Source organism: Podarcis tiliguerta, assembly GCF_965153285.1.
Source record: "Podarcis tiliguerta genome assembly, chromosome: 5".
NCBI lineage: Eukaryota > Metazoa > Chordata > Lepidosauria > Squamata > Lacertidae > Podarcis > Podarcis tiliguerta.
Window position 1 is genome coordinate 63,055,512 of NC_139538.1, and position 23,747 is coordinate 63,079,258.

Here is a 23,747-nt window from a genome sequence, read left to right on the forward strand (position 1 = left end):
CGTCTGTTTTGCTGCCTTTCTGCAAAAAGGAAATATGTTGAATCTGCCTCTCTCCACCCACCCACCCACCCCCGTTTTCTGGAACCATTCATTCCTTGCAACATGGAGGATGCCCCAAAGCTGCTCCCCTTTGCCCATCCTTAGCAGCAAGGCAGGGAATGCAGGAGGGGAGACAAAGAAAGCCAGGAGGAAGGGTCCAGCTAGCCTAGGGTTTGCTCCTCTGTTTGGCCACAGCCAAAGCAGTGAGGAGAGTCCAAGGCTCCAGGACTCCTGCACAGCTCTTGGGGCTCAAGTTCATGAAAATTCAGAGTACAAAACAAGTACAACCAAAATCCACCAAACAGAATGTTTTAGCAAGAAAGTGATCCTTTTGGATCACAAAGATGCTGTGTAAAAGGAATACAGTCCTTTGGATTATATAAGATGTTGTATAGAGTCCATACAGTCATTTTATTTACAACGAAAGAAAAAAGGACTTGAGGCTTTGCTCAAACAAGGCATCATGCCATATTTGCCTATGCACCACAGGGTGGTGCTGTGATATCCACAAACTAACATAGTTACCTTTCTTTGGTAGTTATGTTTGTGTTTTCAACAGAAATAGAAACCAGCTGTTGGTCCAGTGTTACTACATCATCTTGGCTAGAATATGTTCGTTGTTAAAGTTCTACGATATTCAGAGCCATTGGGAGACAAAACAATAAACCTTCTTAAGAATTTCACTTCTATGCTTTAGAGTAGTGGGTTTCAAATGGTCCAGACCCAAGACCCACCTCTGACTCCCAACCTGCAACCTGGCACCTACTTCCACATATTCATATTTTATTTATATTTAATAGCACTAATAAGGCACATGATTAATCCTAAAATGGCAATTTACAGAGCAAGCTTAGTATTGCTACTATGTAGATGAAAACCAGTGGGTTTTTTTTACAGTTGTTCTTTGCCCAAATGCTGAGAAGCTATTGAAAACCAGTGGGTTTTTCCCCCAGACTTGCTCAAAATTTCACTGAGACATCTGGGCATGTTTGTTGTTCCAGATTTCATTCCAGTGAGGAGTGATATTAGACAGGCTAAGTCATGTCTCATTCCATGCAGCTAAACTGTTGTTTTTTGGATCATGATTCTATGTGCTGTAAAAGCCCAATCCCAACATGGGTCACATCTCCAACACACACTGAGAGCACACGTGTAACAATTAACAGTCTCATTGTCCCCCAAAGAATCCTGGGAACTGTAGCCTGTTAAGGGTGCCGATCTCTCAGAGCTACAATTCCTAGTCTCGTGGTATTGAATGGATCACATACTACAGCCACTTCTTTTTTTATATAATCATTTTTATTAAATTTTCTGTTTTACAATTTCAAATAAGCATTTTACAAACTTTAAAATACAGCGGTACCTCGGGTTAAGTACTTAATTCATTCCGGAGGTCCGTACTTAACCTGAAACTGTTCTTAACCTGAAGCACCACTTTAGCTAATGGGGCCTCCTGCTGCTGCCGCGCCGCCGGAGCACGATTTCTGTTCTCATCCTGAAGCAAAGTTCTTAACCTGAAGCACTATTTCTGAGTTAGCGGAGTCTGTAACCTGAAGCGTATGTAACCTGAAGCATATGTAACCCGAGGTACCACTGTATCCAATGACTTCCCTTCTTCTCTTTCCATTGTTCATTTTACATATCATACATCCCTGCATATTTTACTATAACCATTCAAAGCAATTTCCCACTTTTACATCCATCAAAAATTATTTACTCTGTTAAATTTGTCTTAATGCTGCCAGAATTTCCAGCTGTATACAGTTATTTTCCATATATCCAATAAATGTTTTCCAATCTTCTTTAAATGCATGTTCTTCTTGCTCTCTTATTCTATATGTTAAATCTGCAAGTTGTGCATATTCTGTCAACATAAGTTGCCAACCGTCTTTAGTTGGGACCTTGCTCACTTTCCATTTTGGGGCTAACAAAACAAGGGCCGCAGTTGTTGCATACATAAATAGCCTTTTCTGGCACCTGAGAATTTCAGTCCGGGTTATCCCTAGTGCTCCCCCCCCCCGGGGTATGCATACCCCTCAACATTTTGTGAATCTGACTGATGAATTTAATACTGACTCCAACAAGAGCTTCAATGCATTTAAACACTGTAGCCAACTTAATATTTATAAAATTGGTAGGCCCTCCGTTGAGCTTGTTTAAGCCTTCAGTGTGTGTAAATTCATGGTTTTTGAAAGGACGACATCTGGCGACCGACACCAACAGCAAGCAGAGGAATCGCGAAGATGTTAGTGCACACAACCTCATGCCAATACTGTGAGCTGTCAGCTGTGTAATATGAGGGAATGCATGTTCTTTGTACTTTTGTTCGTTTACTGTATTTATTTCCCCCGATTTGAACTATAAAGTGGTGATTTTCTTGAGTCAAAATGAGAGTACCGTGGTACCTCAGGTTACATACGCTTCAGGTTACAGGCTCCGCTAACCCAGAAATAGTACCTCCGGTTAAGAACTTTGCTTCAGGATGAGAACAGAAATTGGGCGGCTGCAGCAGGAGGTCCCATTAGCTAAAGTGGTGCTTCAGGTTAAGAACAGTTTCAGGTTAAGTACGGACCTCCGGAATGAATTAAGTATGTAACCAGAGGTACCACTGTACCCCTAAACATTTCCTTTTTTAAGAAAAAAAGCACTGGTTATCCCGCATACTACAGCCACTCCTGGACACTTGAGAAGTAGCTCAGTGGCAGAACATCTCTGCTCTACCTGCAGAAGGTCTCGGCTTCGGTCCTTGGCATCTCTAGGCAGGGCTGGCTGGGAAGCTCCCCTGCTCTGATGCCCGGATGAGCCGCTGCCGGCCAGAGCTGGCAATATTAGCCTGGATGGTCTCCCGGGGAGTTCAAAGGGACTCGCCTCCTCGTAAATGTGCATGAGTCACCACCACGGGAGGAGTACCAGCTCCTCCGCGCGGACGCCAGAGGAAGAGGAAGACCATAAAGGCGTAGAGGCGGGTTGCCCTTGACGCTCGGCGGCGCCATTACCGACTCCAGCCCGCGCTCCCTCAGCCTCGCCCGCTGCCTCTGCCAGCCCCCGACCACCGGCGCCCAGGCCTCGGCTGGGTGGGAGGAGGAAGAGACGCGGGTGGGCATTCTCTCCCTCTCCGCGCGCTCTGATTGGACGGCGCGCGTGGCCTGAGAGGGACAAGCGAGGCTTGGGGTTGGCTGTGCCGCGCGCCCCCTTTTGCCGCTGAGGGGAAGAAGCCTGGGTTGCAACTCCTTCGTCCCTCGGCTTTCCGGTGAGTGGCTTCGCTTCCCAAGCGCGCGAGGGGCGAGGAGAGAGGCTGGGGCATCGCCTGAAGGGAGGCCGGGTGGGGGAGTCGACAGGGCGCCTCTTGTGCATGGTGCTCCGCGGCCATTGAAGTCCGCAGGAACTGAGGAATCCCTTCCCTGGGGCTATAAGCAAAGGTGGTGCGCCAAGACCTGGATGGGAACGGAAAGTGGCCTGGAGCCTGGCGACTCGCGCAGGGACGCCCCGGCTCGTCGTGGAGGCGAGAGGAGCCTCCTGTGCGGTTCTGAAGGGCGCCCGTGCTCGGGTTGGGGGGATAGTTGCCAGCTAAAGCTTTCGGGACGGGGGCTTGGCAGGCCCTCCAAGTGTCCCTCTTGCCCAGGAACAGTCCCGGGTTGACAGAAGCCGTCCCCGTTTCTGATTGGACCCCAGAATGTCCGGCTTTTCCTTAGGAAGCCCCTGTTTTCATCGGAGAAAGGTCGGAGGGGATGCAATAGGAGGACATCCTGATGAAAACGTTGGAGGGGACGTCTCTCTTTTCATCGGAGAAATGCTGGAGGGTACGGGGTGGGGAATGGCGATATGGGCCAGAAGGGAATTGGCAACAGCAAATAAGGCAACACCTAGAAAGAGGGAAAGTGGCAATGGCAGGCTTCACAGCACCCCCGCCCCCCATTGGTGCTTCTGCATTGCAGGGGGTTGGACTAGATGATCCTCAGGGTCCCTTCCAACTCTACAATTCTCCCATGCTGGTGGAGTGAACTAGCTTCTTTAACACTACAGGTCTTCCTCTTCTCCCCCCACCATGCCTTGCCCTCAAGTGTGTGTCTTTTTGTTCCTTATATGCTGCATAACGAACTGAAATGAATCACAAATGAATTACTGGCATGGAGATGGATGTAACATAGTGGTTGTTTTACTTGGGGTGGTAGGAACTTAATTTTGCTGCTCCCATTTGGCTTCTCCCTCCTATGAAACCTTTCAATCTGTTACTCGAGTTCCTTGGAACAAAGAATGGGTTGCACTTTAGGTTAGGACCCTTTAGCTCTTGCAGTTTTAAGTGGTGAGATGGTGCTTTAGAAAGATTAGCTTTCCCCCAATCTTCTAGCTGCATAGTTTGGGTGTGAAATAGGGGTACTGATATACAGCACAGGGCACTTGTTCATTCTAATCTGCAACCTGAAATCCGTTTAAATTTATGCCCAGTTTTCTCTTCTTTCTGTCTAGATGGCCAGCTAAAAAGGGACAGCGGTAGAAATTAAGAGTCTTGTGGCAGTTCAGAAAGCTTCCATAGATTTTTGTGGCAGAAGCTTCTGTGGCAAGGGTAGCAGATATGATGCTCTCCAGATATCATAAGGAGTACTACTCCCATCAGACCCAGCCAGCATGACCAGTGGCCCAGCATGATGGGAGTTGTAGTTCCAACAACTTCTGGAGGGCACCATGTTGACCACCCTGGTTCTGTGAACTAGAAGCCACTTCATCAGATGCAGCAGATCTTTTTCAAGTTTTGAGAGTTGTGCAGAAGTGGGGGTTTTCTCTGGTTTGCAGTGATAAGAGACACCTGTGCCTGATGAAATTGCCTCTGCTGAACAACTCTGAAAACTGTTGTTGTACTACTGGTAATTCCTTTTTTTAAAGGTCTAAACAAACACGTAAGAAAATGGTGTTAAGCACTCCTAACATCCCTGGTCCATCAGCTGAAGACCATAGCTCAGTGGTAGAGTACAAGCTTTGCATGCAAAAATCCTATACTCAGTCCTGGGCATCAGCAGGTAGGACCAGTGTGGGGAAAGCCCTGCCTGAAATGCTGGAGAGCCACTAGTCAGTATAGACTAGGGTTAGCCAATGTAGTGTCCTCCAGATAATGTAGGACTACAGTTCCCATTTGCCCCAGCCAACATGACCGATGGTCAGGAATGATGGGAGTTGTTGTCCAACAACATCTGGAGGTCACCAAATTGGCTACCCCTGGTGTGTGCAGTAATAAGCTGGATTGACCAATGATCTGATTTCGTAAAAGGTAGCTTGACAGGTTTCAATTATATATGGGATATACAACTTGGGAGAAAGGAAAGAAGCTCTAATTTTGTAATCAGAGAATTCTTCATGGTCCCAACTCTGAGTGCTGTAGAGAATTGGGTAGAGCAACACACAGTACCTCTCTTCTCTGCAGTGTTAGAAACTGAAATAGGAAAGCTAGGAGCTAAATGGCACCTTAAACTTAGGTTATGGACGCCACAATGGAGTGTCTAGGCACACTTTTTTACAACAAGAATACAAACCTGAAAATGAATGAACTGCAGGTAAAATCTTATGTTCATTTTTCACATGGTCTAGTTCTTCCCCTGCCCACCCCCCTTATATTCTTAAGAAGGCCCCTTCTCCCAGCTAAAGAGAGTGAATGGAAGTGGGGAGGCAGAAAAAGGTCCTTTTTTCCTTCCAGCAGTGGCAGTACTGCGCCCAGAGCTCACAAACTGCTCACATTAATGAAATTCCCTGTTGCAAAATTCGCCTAGAGCAATGGGAGTTTCAAACACTGCTCCTCTGACTTCCCAGTGTAATCCCTGCAGCTGTGCAGAATGTAGTGGAGATCCTAACCCATTTTAGTGACTGTGAATATGACGGTTATTCCAGGGCAATTAGAGAGAGAGAGAAAGTGCTATGCTGGAATTGACAACTTGTTAACCAGGTCCTTCGTGTATAAGAGCAGCTTCATCTGCAGACATTAGCCAGTGCTGATGCTCACCTTCATGCCCAGAAATACTTCGCCTGCTGGTTTCTACAGATCACAGCAGTTGTTAAACTTTCACAGTTAAAAGGCGCCAGGGCAGGCCAGACTGGTTATTCTCTGGTTAGCTGATAACTTTAGCATGTACAGGCATGTGTACTCCCCAACCTTGTGATTGTTTCCTGTGTCGATTTGTCATGTTTTTGCTACTGGTTTTTAAGCCTCTCCAGGTTCTTTTGGGATTTCTCTTTCAAAGTGGTTTCCTCAGTGAGCATTGCTAAGGTAGTTAGGGTTGTGGGAAAATACGTATTTTCCTACTTCTTAGGAGACTTCTGCTTGTCAGATGCTGTCTGTGAAAGGAGAAATAAATCTTTCGTGGCAACGTTAGCACCACTAGCAAGTAACACTTCTTCTTTAACTTCTTCTTTTAGAACAGTTGTGTGTTTCTTAATACCTGCTGCTTCCATGTTTCTGTTCTCTGAAAGAGAGATGAGCAACAACATGTTGTTGCAAGGAGTGCTCCTGTTCGGTGTTCCAGATAGCCATTCCAGCCTCCCTTCCCCCCGCCCTGCGCACTCAACAAATTGTTCCATTTTCCCCTGTAGTCTCTCCCCACCTCCCAAAATATTTTTTGTACTTCTACAGACCTGGAATATTGCCATGTCTTTTGTGCCATTTGGTTAAATCAGGATCCACCCACTGATGGGAAAAGAAAATGGGAAGGAAGAGACAGAAATAGGGGAAGTTTTCCTTTTTCAGTGATACATTTAAACCAGTGTTGGTTTATCTTTTTGTAAACGGCTTTGAGGATTTTTTTTTTTTTTTTTTTACACAACCAAGCGGTGTATACATTTTATGCAATAAATAAAATGAATCAATTACCAGTGGTGGCTAATGCCCCTTGGAACCAGTAGGGTGGAAGGCAGGGAGGTGAACAGCAGGTGGCCAGTGACAGGCAGAGACTACCCTACCCCCTCCCAATACTCCTCTTTGCTGAGTTCTGTAAGACTGAGACTGAAGAATAGGAGGCTGACAACCAGTATAACTCCCTGGACTGGCTGTAGGATGGGGATAGCTTGACCAGTGTAATCCAGGCATCGGTAACATTTATAAGCTTGAGGCTGGTAACTCCTCATTTGCTTCTTCAGTGCCTTGAAAGCTGAAAGCCTTTCACAAGAGACAATTCGGCTCAAAAGCTGACTAAAACTTTTTATAAAAAATCTGTGATAAAGAAGGGTACCTGATTTACTGGCCTTGCAATTGCATCTTTGATCAGAAGGTGAAGATTTCTTGGCATGGATGTAAAGTGAGGGGGAAAGTTCTCACTCTCTGTGGTGTTGCTGAAGGCAAGGTTAGCAAAAATAAAGGAAAGGAAAGAAAACTTTGTAGTTTAATGTGATTAATGTTAATATACCAATGACTCTCTTGGTGCCTTGACTTTTATGTTATCTTTCCCCTTGGCTTTTTAGCTAAAACAGGCTTTGTTTAGCTGATCATGGAGCAGTTTCAGGAAAGCGTGATTGCAATGAACTTTATCTTCTCTCAGTCATGTGCTGTTAAAAAGCATGTGGCGAAACTGCAGAACAAGGACAGCCATAGTCACAGATCAAAGGCCAAACTCAATCATGTTTTGCATGTCATATTGGGGTGGTGCATGTCTCCCTTCATTTATCTGAAAGATAAGACTCTCCCCTTGGACAGAGAATGAGAACTGCAACAAGATTACTATTATTTTTAAATTCAGTATTTGCAGCTTTTGAAATTCATCCCTCTCTTGTTGATGATTTAAATTATCAAGGAAATAACTTTTTAAATAATGAGTTTATATAATGCCCTTGTAGAAATGTCATACATACAGTGGTACCTCGGGTTAAGTACTTAATTCGTTCTGGAGGTCCGTACTTAACCTGAAACTGTTCTTAACCTGAAGCACCACTTTAGCTAATGGGGCCTCCTGCTGCTGCCGCGCCGCCGGAGCACAATTTCTGTTCTCATCCTGAAGCAAAGTTCTTAACCTGAAGCAATATTTCTGGGTTAATGGAGTCTGTACCCTGAAGCGTATGTAACCTGAAGTGTATGTAACCCGAGGTACGGCTGTATTCTGATAAATGCCAGAAGAGGTTTGGCTATAGGTGATAATGGCTTCATATTCTGGCTTGTTTTGAAGTCTTTATCTATAATTTCCAGGCTTGCACATAATGGAAATCTCTTGTTAAATGCTGGCTCTTGGCATGCTTTGTTGCTTGTTTAGAGGGCCCAGCAAAACAACAGAGAGATGGTCGTGCATGTGGGTGCACACACACTGGTTTATTACATCAGGGTTTCTGGCACAGCATTATGTGTGGGCATGGCTGATATGAAAGGGAGCAAGGGATGGTCTTCTGATTTAAGACAAAGTGTGTTAAGCTGACACAAGATTACTATCATGTGTAGAACTGGTGGCCTCCACAGGTCACTGGAAAATTTCAAAAGCAGATCCGCCACACCAAATGATTGAATGGTGACTGCTCCTTTTTCTGGTTGCACATGTCAAGTTGATTCAGCCTTTTCAATAGCTGTCGCAATTCAAATGATCCATTTGGCATGCCAACCAAACAGGAATATTCAAAGTGTCCTTTTTCAAAACCCAAATACAGTTGACCAGTATTATCTTAAAAGAATAACAATCCGTGTGAAACCACCCAATAAGATGAGATTTGGACAAGATATTTGTTAATTCATGACTTGTACCCTTAACCATTACACTGAGACAGCACATCACGTGTAAAGTTTTGTTAAGCCAAGGCTGCAAACCTGGACCTGCTTCTTGTAAAATAAATCACATGGAACTGCCTTATGGGTATATGTGCATGGAATTATGCTGGATCTTGAGCAAGGCCAAAACCAATTATCTCTATTACAGAGGTATTCTTAAAAACTGTTAGTCTTACTCTTCAAAAGCTGCTTTATGTACCGTTTCTTTCTGTGAAACATGTGTGCACATCCTTGACTGTTCTCTTTGTGGATTTCACTGTAAAAGTATTAATTTAGGTTTGTGGAAAAGTAGTCTTACATATGTGTACTGAAAGATGAATTTGTTTTCATGCAGATCAAGGATGTGGCGCCTCATAGTCACAGCGAGTTTGATCCAACTTGCAACTTCAGAAAACTTTGTGAGAAGACGAAATGTCGACCCTGAAGCTACTATGAATATTGTAAGCCCTTTTTATCCTTCTGTGTTGTATCTATTATAGTTAAAGGCATCAGTGGCAATTGCTCCGCTTGATATTCCTGAAGTTGCATTTTCACTGAAAGTTGGGATTACATGAAGCATGAAAATATTCACTTACCATTATTATTTTTTAGGAACATAACCTTCCCTTCTGATACAGTTACATTGCTCAGGGTGGCTTACAGCCATTAAAGCAAAACAAACCAACAACAATCCCATAAAAGATATAAAATGGCAGCGACAGACTTGGCAGATAGCAGAACTATATGCCCACATTGCAAAATGTTTCTGTCCGGCAAGTCTTGCTCAACACTCTCGTGACCCACTAACACAGGGATGGTTGGACTTATTGTTGAAACATGCCTTCTATTTGCTACAACAGCAAGCTTCTTTCAAGCCTCCCCCCCCCTTCTCTCTCTCTCTCTCTCTCTCTCTCTCCCTCTCTCTCTCTGGTGCGGAGAGAGAGTGGAATCCTGCAAATTTAAAGGAAGGTCTCTGAGCATGCATATGAGGGCATGACACTGAAAAACCTTGTGCTAAACTATTTGTTAGGTGTCAAACTTTCCCTTGATAATTATTCTTGGGAAAACTGGAGGCTGGCTCAATGAGTCTGTTGCTCAAGTACCTACCGTATTTTTCGCTTCAGAGGACGCACTTTTTCCCTCCTAAAAAGTAAGGGGGAAAGTCTGTGCGTCTTATGGTGCGAATGTGTGGTCCCTGGAGCCAAATTGCTGTTGCCCTGCACTCCTGGGGTGCTCTTTGGGGGTGGGGGGAGGAGCCACGGTGCTCTACCGGCAGCCTCCGCTTTCCCCTGAAGCCCCGGCAACGTTTGCAAGCAGCGGGAAGGCTGTGCGCTCCTGGGCTGCTCTTTGGGGGTGGGGGTGGGGGTGGGAGGAGCCACGCAGCTCTGCCGGCAGCCTCTGCTTTCCCCTGAAGCCCCGACAAGGTTCACAAGCAGCAGGAAGGCTGTGCGCCTTTGCCCCACGCTCCTGGGGTGCTTTTTGGGGGTGGGGAGCCACACTGCTCTGCCTACAGCCTTTGCTTTCCCCTGAAGCCCCGACAAGGTTTGCAAGCAGAGGGAAGGCTGTGTGCTCCTGGGCTGCTCTTTGGGGGTGGGGGGGAGGAGCCACGGGGCTCTGCTGGCAGCCTCTGCTTTCCCCTGAAGCCCCGACAAGGTTTGCAAGCAGAGGGAAGGCTGTGTGCTCCGGGGGTGCTCTTTGCCCTGTGCTCCTGAGATGCTTGGTGGGGGTGGGGAGCAGCAAATTGCTTTCTCTCAGTGCCTCCTAATTCAACTGCAAAGGATTGCCTAACTGGATTCTGAGCTCCAATTGAAGTTTAAAAATATTAAGTTTGGGGATTTCTTCAAGTAGCAGTTTTGCAGAAATAGTCATAAATACATGCAAAGCATCTCCACAAACCAGTAATAGTGAGCTCAGCTAAAACTGAGCAGGCATCTGGCTCAGGAACAGTTTAAACTGCACAACTATAACCAGACATCCTGTGTGTTTGTGTGTGGACCATGTTCCTAGCAGCTAATCTTTATTGCTGAAAAGAGGCACTGATATTCCCTCCAAATCTATAATTCATTATACAAATTCTTACAAATACAGTCCACCTATACTAAACCAAAAACATTGTGTTCTCTTGTTATTGAATGGAAGCTATTTATCTGCCCTCTTTTCCTCCTCTGTTCTTTGCTCAGTCACTCTATTTTGAATCTTCCTTTCAAAACAACCATGCCTGTTTTGAGAAAACTTCCGAGATTTAGGAACTGGAGCGCAATCATTTGATCTCTTTGCTGTTCCTCCATACTCTAAGCACTTCTCATTTGCACAGCCTTGGTTTCTCTCCCTGACTATTAATATTCTTGATTAATAACAGTAAAATGCTCAAATTTTAGTTTTTGTGACTGCTGCCAATACTGACTTCCCAGTGATAATGAAAACAGCTACATTATAATGGAATGTCTGTCCTTTTTCCATTCTTTTCATTATATACCGTGGCTCGCTTTTAAGCAGGAAAGTGGACAGGAACCACACACTTTGCTGTTTCAAATAGTTTAGTACAACATTTGAGTCAGATTCCCCCCCCCCCCCTGTTTTCCTGCTCTAAAAACTTGGTGCGTCTTTTGGTCAGGAGCATCCTATGGAGCGAAAAATACGGTAATTGGATAGCTCTAGAAAGCTGAATTGCCTCAGGGATACTGCTTGGTTTTTCATTAAAGGCGGTCACCAAACAGACTGCTGAGTTGTCCACAGCAATAACTTATTAGACTTCTTTGGAACTGACAAATAAACTGATTGTGTGGGACAGTCCTCCTACCTTTTCTGACTTTGCACCTTTTTGCACACTCCAGGTATTGACTGTCTTCTGTGGAAAAGAATTGTCTAGGCCTTTTTACAGCCATTTGCTAACGTTCCCAACTGAATGCTGCCCATTCTTTCCTTTACCTCCCAGAGCGAAATTATTTCCTTCAGAGGATATCCCAGTGAGGAATATGAAGTGGTGACAGATGATGGGTATATCCTGAGTATTAACAGAATCCCTCATGGGAAAATAAATCAGTGGAACAAGGGTGAGTGTGTGTTTTGAGGTAATATATTGTGTGTACACGTAAATGCAAATGTCCCACACTATGCAGAGATATAGATGTAGATACAGAGAAAGAAATGAAGGCTTCTTGCTTTGGAGAAATTTGGCTTACATCAGGTTTCACCAGTGCCAAAATAGATAATTTGTTTGATATTGTAGGGTTCTTATAGATCTATCAGTAACAGATTCTTTGTTCAGCGAAACTAACAGTTAAAAAGCAGTTATACACACCTTGCTATTGAGCTCACTCCTGCAAAATGAATCTGTCCCCTTCCCCCGCAACCCTTTTACCATCTAAGAAATGGGGCATGAGGATAGAAGGGAAGGCTGGTAGGTGTTATTATTTAGCTTTTTACCTTTTTTTTTTTTAAAAAAAAATACAGTGTATTTTCAGAGTCTTTTTCATATTCAGGGTTCTCCCCTCCCACAAAGGCAGTAGCATAATCTGGGCCACAGAGAATTTGCAAGACATTCAGATGAATATTACCACACTTCATGGCACCATTCTGCCTCCACTGGGACCAGTTTTGCTTGTATGGCTTCATTACATATGCCGCAAAGGCATGGGAGAGCACAGCACTTTCTCTCTTCATGTGGGGAAGTTAACATTCCCTGCTTCTGTTCCCAAAGGCATTAGATGTGGAAACATTGTACTCGACTGAGCAGGACTGAGCTAGAGCTACTCCACCCACCCACCCTCAGAAGTTGGATATGAGAGGGTTTTGGTTCAAAGGAGCACAGGAAGCCTTGCTAAGTGAGTGAGGACATAGGCCAGGCACAAGCTCTTGCCCATGTCCCGCCCCCAGTTCTCATTCCTTGATTTGCCCATAGGGTGCTGGCAGGTCTCTTCCCAAGCAGTGCAAGTTTGTTGGCTCTCTTTTCCATTGTTGGAGATGTAGGATGGATACTTTATGTTGATAATGACTGGGCAGCCTGCTGTTCTTTTTATTATTATCCGTTTTGCTTTTTTGGTTGTCTCTTGCTATCCAATGTAGCAAAATAACACGGTGGTCTCCGTTTTCCTATAAAAGTGATGCTTGCCAGCCAAGGTGTCCTCTTCCGTTTTTGTATTTTGTGGTCTCACCAGTGTTCAGCAATGTGGGAGGAAGTGCACACAATTTCCCAACATGTTCTTGTTCTTTTTTTCTTTTAAGATTTCAAAAAAAAATAGGCCATACTAATAGATGAAGTCAAGGATATTTTAATCCTTTCCTGAGCTATTAAAAGAAGTGGGGAAGTGTGGTGGCAGGCAGAAAGGGAAGCTAGAAAAACTAGTTCATAGTCCATGTTGACATCAGCTGTTTTCAGTCCTGACGTAGCTGTGAGCTGCGCACCATCTTGACACAAGTGACAGGGAAGTGCATGTGATCTTTTTGGGGGTGGCGGGGGGCGGATCTATTTAGTTGCGAAAGATTCTTTTTGCAGTTGTCACAGATGCACTCGCTCCAGCCATTCACAGAAATTCACTACTACCTCTTCTTTCAAAAAGGGTGGAGATGGTGGCACATCTAGCTCAGTGTCCCAACCCCTTTGCCTCTCTTGTCTGCAGCTTTTTCCTTGAGTAAAAAGGACTTCGCTCCAGGGTATGGGGCTAGGACAATCTGAGGCTGTTGCATTTGTGAAGCCTGAGTAAAGGATAGTCTAACAAGTGATTATTTTTGGTAGTCGAGGCACAGGTGGCATCATGAAGAAAGGGCAGATTGTCTGAGCTTCCAGTACCAAGCTGTAGCTTCAATGTCTCATTTTCCGCCCCTCTTCCGTTATAAGGTTTGAGGAGGGGGGGGGGGGAGCTGAACAAATAATTTGTTTAGCTTAATGGATACCCTAGCGATGTTCAACAACCACAAAAACTTTGACCTACACAGTTGGTCTGTTCTAATCAAGAGGCAGCAAGTATCTAGGGAAAATTAGCTCGTTTCCCTCGGTTTCAGTTTATCTTGTGGCTGTTTGTGTCAAAAACGCTGTCTTTGACATGTTCAGTAATGGTTCTTGCAGTGTTAAAACTGTTAAGTGGGCTGTGGATCTGTTTGTAATAAAGGTGCAGGTATAGAGAATTTTAGTACAAGGTATCAAAGTGATGGATGAAAAGGACGTTTTCCCAAAGGACACTTAAGTCTGGTGTTTTGATTTCTCATACCTCCAGGTAAAATAAGAGCTGTATTGAATTGAGCAAAGGTTGGATATTAAAAACATGTGTTTGCTCTTCTTTCCACATTGCATTCAGAAGTGATTGGGTGGTATGCCACCAAGTTTTACTCAGAGTAGACCTGTTGTTGACTTAGTCGTGCTCATTAATTTTGGTGAGCAAAACTTGGTTGACTGTCCCGCCTAGTCATTCCAGACTAAAAGACGCCACTTGTGGAATTGCTGGCTGTGCATTGTCTTTGCCCCATGTTTATAGCAGGCATGGAATGATCACATGACTGGCATTACAAATTTCGATGGATCTCAGTCTTGTTGGAAGCAGACACTGAAGCAGTAACTTTGCTTAAAACATTTCACTTTCAGGTCCCAAGCCTTCAGTGTTTCTGCAGCACGGCTTGCTTGCTGATGGCAGTAACTGGGTGACAAATCTGGACTACAACAGCCTGGGCTTTATGCTGGCTGATGCTGGATATGATGTTTGGCTGGGAAACAGCAGAGGTAACACTTGGTCCAGAAAACACACACACTATACAGCAGACCAAGAAGAATTCTGGATGTTCAGGTAGAGTGAAATATCTAAACTTACTTGCATGTCGCTGGTTCTTGGTTTTGCCCTTTAGACTCATGCTCTTCATATCGGTAGTTAAATAAACAATCAAACTTGCACATATTGCACATATGAGGAATTGTGCGCTTGGTTGAAATGCACAATTGGGATAACCCCAGTGTCAAAGGATGAAACCGGTTGGCAATTCATTTGGGGGCCCAATTTGGGGTGCTCACATTAGTGTTTAAAGTTCTAAATGACTTAGGACCAAAATATCTATAGACACTAGCATCTGCATCAAGGGCAAATAAACCACAACTTCCTGATTCCTACCTTTTCTTAATTTTTTAAAAAAGAGTTAACTCTTTCTAGCATTTGTAAAATCTGTAGTATGTGGCAAATTGTACAGGTGCAATTATTCTTTTTTTAAAAAATGAGAAACTAGCCTGCTCCCATTTCAGTGTTTTGAACCCCACTGAAAATTTATCCTGGTGCCCATGCCTACAAACCCTGTATGGGAGAACGGAACCTCTTGGTAGTCCTGCCACCCTCAGAGCTTCATAAAGTGACCACCTGGGAGAGGGCATTCTGTGTGGCAGCCCCTAAGTTTTGGAGTTCCCTCCTCATAGATGTGCACTTGACGTATCTTTTGTTATGTGCTGAAGTATCTTTTGTTATGTTATGTGTCTCTTTCCTCTGGCCCTTGACACCAGAGGTGTATAATTTAGGACCCACCCTCTTTTCTTTTATTGTAATTTCTTTTAAATGTTCTTAATACTGCATTTTAAAATTGCTGCAGCCCACCCTGATACCTCAGGGTGAAGTGCAGGTAAGACATTCAATATATACTGATAGTGGTGGAAAGCGTCCTTAGTGGTGTTAATAGACTTTGGGTGGAATTAGATTTGATGTGGGAGAAGATCCTCAGACATGGGCACGAGAGGAAGCAGAGCCCTCCGCTGCCCATTGCATAAATTCTCTTCCTCCCAAATTGACATTTTAAAAAGTTGTTTCTCCCATTGTTTCCAGTATTCATCACACTGGGAGAAACATGGCTTTTTCATCTCCCTTTTCCAGCAGGATTAGTCTTCCTCTTCCAGTCTGTCGGTGTTGCGTTTGTAAACTGCCCTGATGATTTATAAGAACTATGGTGGAAGTTTGGGTTGCCTTGTTTGGTTTTCCAGGTGCTGTTATCTGACATCTAGAGACAGCTTGCCTGTCAAAACTGTCACATTTTGGTAGCCACGTGGTTGCTGTGAACTAGGTTGTGGCCTTTTTTCATGAATTGCTCATAATGTGGCATTGACCATTTCTGAACAGCGCCGGTGGAGATATCTAAGGAGAACAAGTAATGGCTTGATTTTTAAAAAAGACTCTGCTTCACAAATGTTCAGAGAATTGGGGACTTGATGGGTCTATGGTGAATTTTGATCTGCCAAATCCAAGCCTCTTTTTTCGACTGTGTTGTGCTGAGAATAGTGCGTTTGAGATTAACAAAATGTGGGTCCCACTGCATATGCAAGTCTGTTAAACATAGGCTGTTTTTTTCCTTTCCTTTGCAGTTTTGATGAAATGGCTAGATATGACATTCCCGCTTCAATAGATTTTATCCTGAACAAAACCGGACAGGAGCAAATATTTTATATTGGCCATTCCCAGGGCACCACAATGGGTAGGTTTTCAGGTTTCTTAAATGCACATTGACAATTCTAATAGCTACAGCTATTTCTTTGTACAGCTGCTATTCCAAATTATTTTTCGGAGGAAGCTTGTTCATAGTACCGCGACTACACATGGTGTCACTGGACACACATTGGAAATAAAAACAACCATTACTCAATTGTAACAGGAAGCTGCAGTCTAACAAACCTAGGAAGTATTGCATTAAGGCCCATGAGAGAAGGCAAGAAGGGAGTGTGTGGGCCGAACACTCATTATCAGTCAGAAAAGTCACAGGGCAATTGTAGTAGTAAAAGGAGATTTACTCCTTCCCCTGTACCATCTGCTTTAAATTTGATCTGGAGAGTTGGGTGAACCCAATGACGGTTTCGGGGGGCACACAACATTCTGTTGCATAAGGAAAAGTCCTTGCTGTAATGGAATATTTGCCTCGGGGCTATGTTGAATAGAACCTGCAGTTGAATAACCAACACAGTCATATCTTAACCTCACCACTGACTGTCACTTCATGTTTTGTTGATTCTTAAGTATATTGATCAAGTGAATTTACAGTTACTACACTGTTGAGGATATATATGCAACCGTAAACGTTTTAAGTTGGTCAAAAGCAAGAAAGGGTATTTTCTGTTTCAATGCCCAGGTTAAAGAACTCCATCCATAGAGCCATAGAGGGGTGTGCTTAAGTCCATCTGTTTTAAACTTCATGTGTGCTGCTAAGGCCTTTCTATTATGCCAGGTTTTCACTCTGATTTCATATATCTTTCCCCCCACTTTTAAATTTTGCCAATGCTGGTTGTATTAGAATTGTTTGCCATGATAGTAATTTCATAAGCCACTTTGAGTTTATTTATAAATAAAAGAAGGGTTCAGATTTCTTAATGCAAACAACTTCCTTTTGACTTGAAGGTTCTGATTGTAAATGGTTCCACACAGGCCATAAAATACTTCATTGCTTTTGTGTTATGAGAGATCTGAGCTTAAAATTTTGATCTTGGGTTTTGTTTGAGAATGCCCAGCTAGCTATACTCATTTCTCTTCTCTCCTTTTCCATCCCACTACCCAGCGTTCATTGCATTTTCAACCATGCCACAGCTAGCAAAGAAGGTAAAGATGTTCTTTGGACTGGCGCCGGTAGCCACCGTAAAGTTTTCAACCAGCCCATTAACCAAGATTGGAGTGTTTCCTGAACTGATGTTCAAGGTATGTAAAAAGGTAAAGGTAAAGGGACCCCTGACCATTAGGTCCAGTCATGGATGACTCTGGGTTTGCGGCGCTCATCTCGCTTTACTGGCCAAGGGAGCTGGCGTACAGCTTCTGGGTCATGTGGCCAGCATGACTAAGCCACTTCTGGTGAACCAAAGTGGCGCACGGAAACACCATTTACCTTCCCGCTGGAGCAGTACCTATTTATTTACTTGCACTTTGATGTGCTTTCGAACTGCTAGATTGGCAGGAGCTGGGACTGAGCAACAGGAGCTCACACCGTTGCGGGGATTCGAACTGCGACCTTCTGATCAGCAAGCCCTAGGCTCAAGTGGTTTCGACCACAGCGCCAGCCACATCCAAAGTATTTTGGACCAAATTCTTGCTTGAACCACAGGCCATAATTGTTGCTGGATGTAACTAAGTACTTGGGAGTGTGCTTTTTTGTTGGCTCTGTACATACTTGAAGAAAAGAAGGAACATACCATTTAACAAAAGCCTGAATGAGTGGCTCGTTTCAAAAGTAAACACATCAGTTGACCCGAGACTGCTTGTAACGCTCTTCAGAACCTAAGCTGCTCAAGCTAGTTGCTGCTGCCACTTGGCATCAGGGTGTTGCTGTAGCTACTTTATACTGTTTCCTTCAGTGGGCGGTAATGACAATGTCTGTGTTGAGAATATAGTGCAGGATCCTTTTGCCTATGCGTGTGGGATTTGAATGGGTTTTCTATCCTAAGTGACTGAATAGAAGATTCTCATAATAGTTTTTGTCATGCTATGTTGTTACTTGATATGATTAGAAGTATCCGCAGGAAAACAGACGATTGACTTAACCTAGTGACCTATATACTAATGTTTTTTGTTTTGGCAGGCAATGTTTGGGAATAAGCAGTTTCTCCCTCAGAACAAAGTTATGAGCTGGCTTGCTACTCACTTATGCGACCATTTCGTATTTGATTATCTTTGTGGCAATGTTTTCTTCCTACTATGTGGGTTTAATGAGAAAAACTTAAATATGGTAAGTTTTATGACTACCTAATAAAAGGTACAGACAATGATCTAAATAATTTGGATGTATGTGAACTTTTCTAAAATGATTACAGCTTATGCCATCTATATCTTACTTTACCTTGGGCAAAATTTGCTTGAATCTTACAAGTGTCTGCTCATGTTGATTTGGCATATTGGAAAACACATGATTGCTTGGGTATAACTCATAATTCCATATGTTTCTCTTCCTGTTACGGGATTGTATATTGTGATTTTACATTGTGAACTGCTCTGAGATCTGCAGATGGAGGGCAGGATACAAATAATAATAATAATAATAATAATAATAATAATAATAATAATAATAATAACAACAAAACAAAACAAAACAAAACAAAAACAAAACAGTGACTCTGGCATAGAACTGAGTCATGACCGCCCACTTTGTAAAAACGGAAAGGGGAAAAAAATGTTGGTGTGGATTATTAGGTGATCTTCTGAATGTAGTTATTGTTATTTCATTGCTTTCCCCCCAGAATTCTTCTTTTCCTAGGGTTACAACGATAAACAATGTGAACAAAGTACACTCATGTAATCATACGATTATGTTGACTATTTTTAATGCATTTGTACAAGCTGGAACATAACACAATTGTTATGTTCCAGCTTGTACAAATGCACACAAAAATATGCATTGATCTGTGGCACACTACAGCATTAGAATTACAATGTGAACCATGATGTGAAGTGAATGTTTGTAGTTGTTATGCCACACCCTGAATACTAATCAGGGCTGGTGCACAGGGAACTATTTAAGAATGTATTGTAGATCACAAGCAGGCTGTGGCATTAGGCACTCTTTCCTTGCCACCTTGATTCAGTATGAACATGGTCAAGAATGCTCCTGAATTCTATTTTAGCCTTTCTCAATTAGAATCCTAGAATGCCCCTTAACCATGATTGGTAGCTATTGGATACAACGTGAAACAAGGGTAGGATTAGTTCATGTGCTAGAGAGGTGAGAGTATGCAATCCCATGACACACCCACAGTTGTTTATTGTCATATCTGCATTGGTCCTAGGGAAGTTGTGCTGGATCATTGGATGAATTATCAGGGCTTTAACATACCTGGGAAGCAAAGCCTTGCTGAACACAGTAAAACTTAATTCTCGCAACACACTCATAGGATTTCACTGAAATAATTTTGCTACGTAATATGTAAAATGCAGTCATGTTGTGGGACTTTAGTTAAAACTAATGTAGTGGGACAATCAGGTAAAAACTCAAATACCTTGCCCTAAGGTAATGTCACTGGTAACATAATATTGAGATTTGCAGCTTGTTTAGAGTGCCAAGTTGATCTCTGTAAAGAGCTGTAGGTAGTTACTATTTTGCTGCAAATAAACACAGAACTGCATGATCTCTGATGCAGTACTTTTGTTCAAATAAACCAAATGGAACAAAAGAAATTAAGTGGCTGTGCCATTTTGTGATGGTTTCACTCGATAATGTTGCTGTTTGTTACAGACTCGAGTAGATGTATATTCAACGCATTGTCCAGCTGGGACATCTGTTCAGAACATGCTGCACTGGGCTCAGGTAGAACCTATACTCTTAACTCTGTTTAAAGAAGCTTCCTGCATATAAAAACAATAAATAAATAAATAATAAATATGTGAAGGTATATGCAAACATTACAAATGCAGCATGCCTCTTTTTTTAGGCTGTGAAGTCTGGGCAGCTCAAAGCCTTTGACTGGGGTAGCAAGAAAGCAAACATGGCTCACTACAACCAGGTAAGAATTTCTCACTCATTTGTAATGCAATGGACTCCTAACTCCCATCAGCCCTAGCCAGTACAGTCGTACCTTGGTTCCCGAACACTCTGGAACTAGGACATTTTGGCTCCCGTTTGCCGCAAATCCGGAAGTGATTGTTCCGGTTTGTGAACGTTCTTTTGGAACCTGAACGTCCGACGGGGCTTCTGATTGTCTGCATAAGCCGCAGTTTGGTTTTCCAATGTTTTGGAAGTCGAATGGACTTCCGGAATGGATTCCATTCAACTTCCAAGGTACGACTGTATGACCAGTGATATTGATAGGACAGGGCTTTCCAACAGGTCTATCTACCGGTGGATCGTGGGCTATCCTGGTCGATCCTAGTCGATCCTGTGATCTCCACCGATAGCCCCCCCAAAAAAGCTCAACAACTCTGATCCCTCTCCCTAAAAAAGTCTCAACAACTTTGACTTACCCTTCCCAAAAAAACTCCACAACTTTGCTCATCCTCTCCAATGGGTAGATCACTGCCAGTTTATTTACAGTGGGAGTAGATCACAGTCTCTTGGAAATTGGACACCCTGTGATAGGAGATGTGGTCCAGCAATATCTAGAAGGCCACACATTCCCTATTCCTAATGTAGACTGTGTATACATATGCTGTTTTTTTATCCATAAATCTTTGTTGTATTCTGAACTACAAACTTGCCGTTTTTTAAAACAAACAAACAAACAAACAAGCTAACTAACTAACTAACTAACTAACTAACTGTTTTCCTTCCCCATCCCTTTTAGTCAACACCACCTTTCTACAAAGTAAAGGAGATGACTGTTCCAACAGCTCTCTGGACTGGAGGTCATGACTGGCTTGCTGACCCAAAGGACATTGCCCTATTGATGACTCAGGTCCCGAACTTAGTTTACCACAAGAATATCCCTGAATGGGAACATCTGGATTTCATCTGGGGCCTCGATGCCCCACAGCGCATGTACAAAGATATAATTCAACTGATGCAGAAATATCAATAAGGCCACATCATCCTAGGAGCTGTGATTCTGAAGCATTTCTTCAAGAAACTAGCATGATCACGCTGCTTTTTTTTGTTTAATCATGGAAAGAAATCGTTCCTTCTTTAAATACGTATTCTCTTATTAACCTGTCTACATGCAGTTTAGTAATACCTCAGGAAATTTACATTTTTGCACTGCTCATAAGTGTTCTCATGCATCTTGAATGAAGATGTTGAGACACAACTTAAGTGTTCTTCTCGTTGTGGTAGTCTTGAGGAAAGGAAAAGCCTTGTTGCTAATCTTCTCTAGTGATAAGTATCTGAAAGTAAATCTGATCTCCCCAAACTTGTTATGGAGAGCAGGGTGGAGAAATGTTCTGGCTAAAGCCTTGCTAACATCAGGAAGCTTTATAAAATGAGATCTTTGCTCATCCCACTTTGCATAGCAGAGTTAGGAAGATGAGCTGTATTTTCGATCAGAGAGCATGGGTGTGTGTTGTAGGCCTATTTCCAAGTGTGTCTGATAATGCCCGTGGGAAGCTTCCATCATTTGCTGATCTTGGCTGACTCTGCACATTACAAGAAGAAAACAACACACTGCAGTGGTTAAGTGTTCCCAGCATGGGATTCCTCTAGGGCTCTTTTTTTGAGTGTTGGACCTTATAGTCCACCTTATTCTGAAGTGCGTTCCCTAGATTGCTCTGGAACTACTCAGGGACAAATGCTTTATAGCTGTGCCCTTGTGATCAAAGCACAATTTGTGTTCTAAAGCTGGTACTTCTTTGAAGATAAACTGGCATGTGTTCAGGAATTAAAATGCATGCCTTAAAATGTGTGACACTGTGTCGCATTGGGAGAACAATGCATGTGACTCTTTCAAAGAGGAGCTGCATCTAGGGCTTGCTTCTGTAGCTGTGGAAATATACGAAAGTGTTAGCCTTCCAGTGTTCATGTTTAAAATATGTGGGTGCTGTTCCAAGGCAGCAACCATGTGTTTTGAAAGCAGCAAGGTACGTAGCACTTATTTAAAGGCTGCCAGGTTGAGCCTAAATGCATTTTATTAGGGTTTTGAAAGAAAAAGAAACTTTCTCCAACAAGTCCTTTTTTATTGGAATACAAGCTCTGAGCATGTATTATAATGCTGTCCCCAGTGGAACATTGCTCAGTGGTGGAGCACATCCTTTACACCCCATGTTTAACCCGTCAGTTCTGGGTAGACCTTGGAAAGACCCCTTTCTGAAACCCTGGAGAGCTGCTGCCAACTGGTGTAGGTTATATGGAGTTAGATGGGCTAAATGTTCAGACTAAGGCTGCATCCAGATGTCACTTAGTTATGTCTTCCTAGCATTTGCCTACCTGTGCATTTTTGTGTTTTATGTGATCTTTCACGCAATGAAACAGCCACCTGTGGAAATCTAGTGGATGTTTAGCACTCGTGCCCAATGCTAATTCTCTCCAGGAAATAATAATAATAATTTGCAATTGTCTTAATTTGGAAAATCGCTGGAGTTTTGTATTGACAAAATTTGGGGCGCTATCCCAGCATATAGTTCTTTAACCACCATTTAAATTAGCACAACATGGCAGCATATTGATCAAAAAGCCCAAGTTCTAAAATGCAACAGGTGCTACAGTATAAAAGGAATGTTAGTGATCGGGACAGAAGCACTTAGCATTATAACCAGTAAAACTAATGCAATAAACCCATGTCTGAATGCATCCTCAGAGCAAGGTAGCTTCCTATGGCTGATGTTTCACAGGCCAAGCCTCAGTGAAATGTCCAATACTACCTACCTCCTTGATATTTCAGACCCTATGGAGCTTTTTTCTATATCAAAGAAGTGTTGTGAAAATATATGTTCAAACTGTGAGATGAATTCAGAATTGAGATGGCATGAAATATTTTTATTAACTAAATTCAGAACTAGCTTATATGGAAAATGACTCTTTTTGCAACTTCACAGATCCATAAAGAATGATTAAAAGGAATGGTTTGGATTTTATAAAGCAAAGTTCAGTTTGCAACTTGGAGACGTGTTTTTTTTCTGCAGAGATGAAATGAACGGCAGTGCATAGACTGACTACCAAAGATGCTCAATTATATTGTGTCTGTGCTCTGATTCTTTATGCTCTGATTCTCTTAATTTTTCTAACTTTTGCACTGAACTGTAATTAACAGATGGAAATGGGGATCTGACAAGTTAACATTATTCATAATGCTTTAATAAAGTTTTTTTTAAAAATAAAAATACTTTTTACTTTGGGTTGTTTTGTAAAATTAGCAAATATCAGTTCTACATTTTATGTGCAATATTAAGACATTCTAACCACTTCCCCTAAATATGAAAACTGATACTTGTAGTTATGCCCGCTTTTTAATCTTACTATTATATGCCATTTTCTGCTTTGGGTGCAAATTAATATTTTAATAACAAAAACAAGGAAGCATAATTGCAAATATTAAACTTTGTTGAAGAAATCACTCTGGGAAACCCATGCACTGTGTCTCATGTTTGTCTAAGCTTTTTTGGGAGGAAATGACAGCATTGAATAAAAATATAACTGAAACTAAAAGTGGTCT

At 42.8% G+C, this 23,747-nt stretch overlaps 1 protein-coding gene across 2 annotated transcripts; it reads left to right on the forward strand.

Moving 5' to 3' along the window:
• The first annotated feature begins 2,769 nt into the window (after positions 1 to 2,769).
• Positions 2,770 to 23,740, forward strand: LOC310679025 (putative lysosomal acid lipase/cholesteryl ester hydrolase). Of its 2 annotated transcripts, XM_083443736.1 has the most exons (10): positions 2,770 to 3,289; positions 9,099 to 9,204; positions 11,679 to 11,796; positions 14,322 to 14,520; positions 16,068 to 16,177; positions 17,249 to 17,385; positions 18,260 to 18,406; positions 19,907 to 19,978; positions 20,103 to 20,174; positions 20,952 to 23,740. In XM_083443736.1, exons 2-10 carry the CDS (start codon positions 9,106 to 9,108, stop codon positions 21,183 to 21,185), a joined length of 1,188 nt encoding a protein of 395 aa, XP_083299862.1. In that variant the 5' UTR covers positions 2,770 to 3,289; positions 9,099 to 9,105; the 3' UTR covers positions 21,186 to 23,740. The 2 variants fall into 2 exon arrangements, with proteins under 2 accessions (XP_083299862.1, XP_083299861.1); XM_083443735.1 differs by lacking the exon at positions 2,770 to 3,289 and having other exon boundaries at positions 9,064 to 9,204.
• The last annotated feature ends 7 nt before the right edge of the window (positions 23,741 to 23,747 follow it).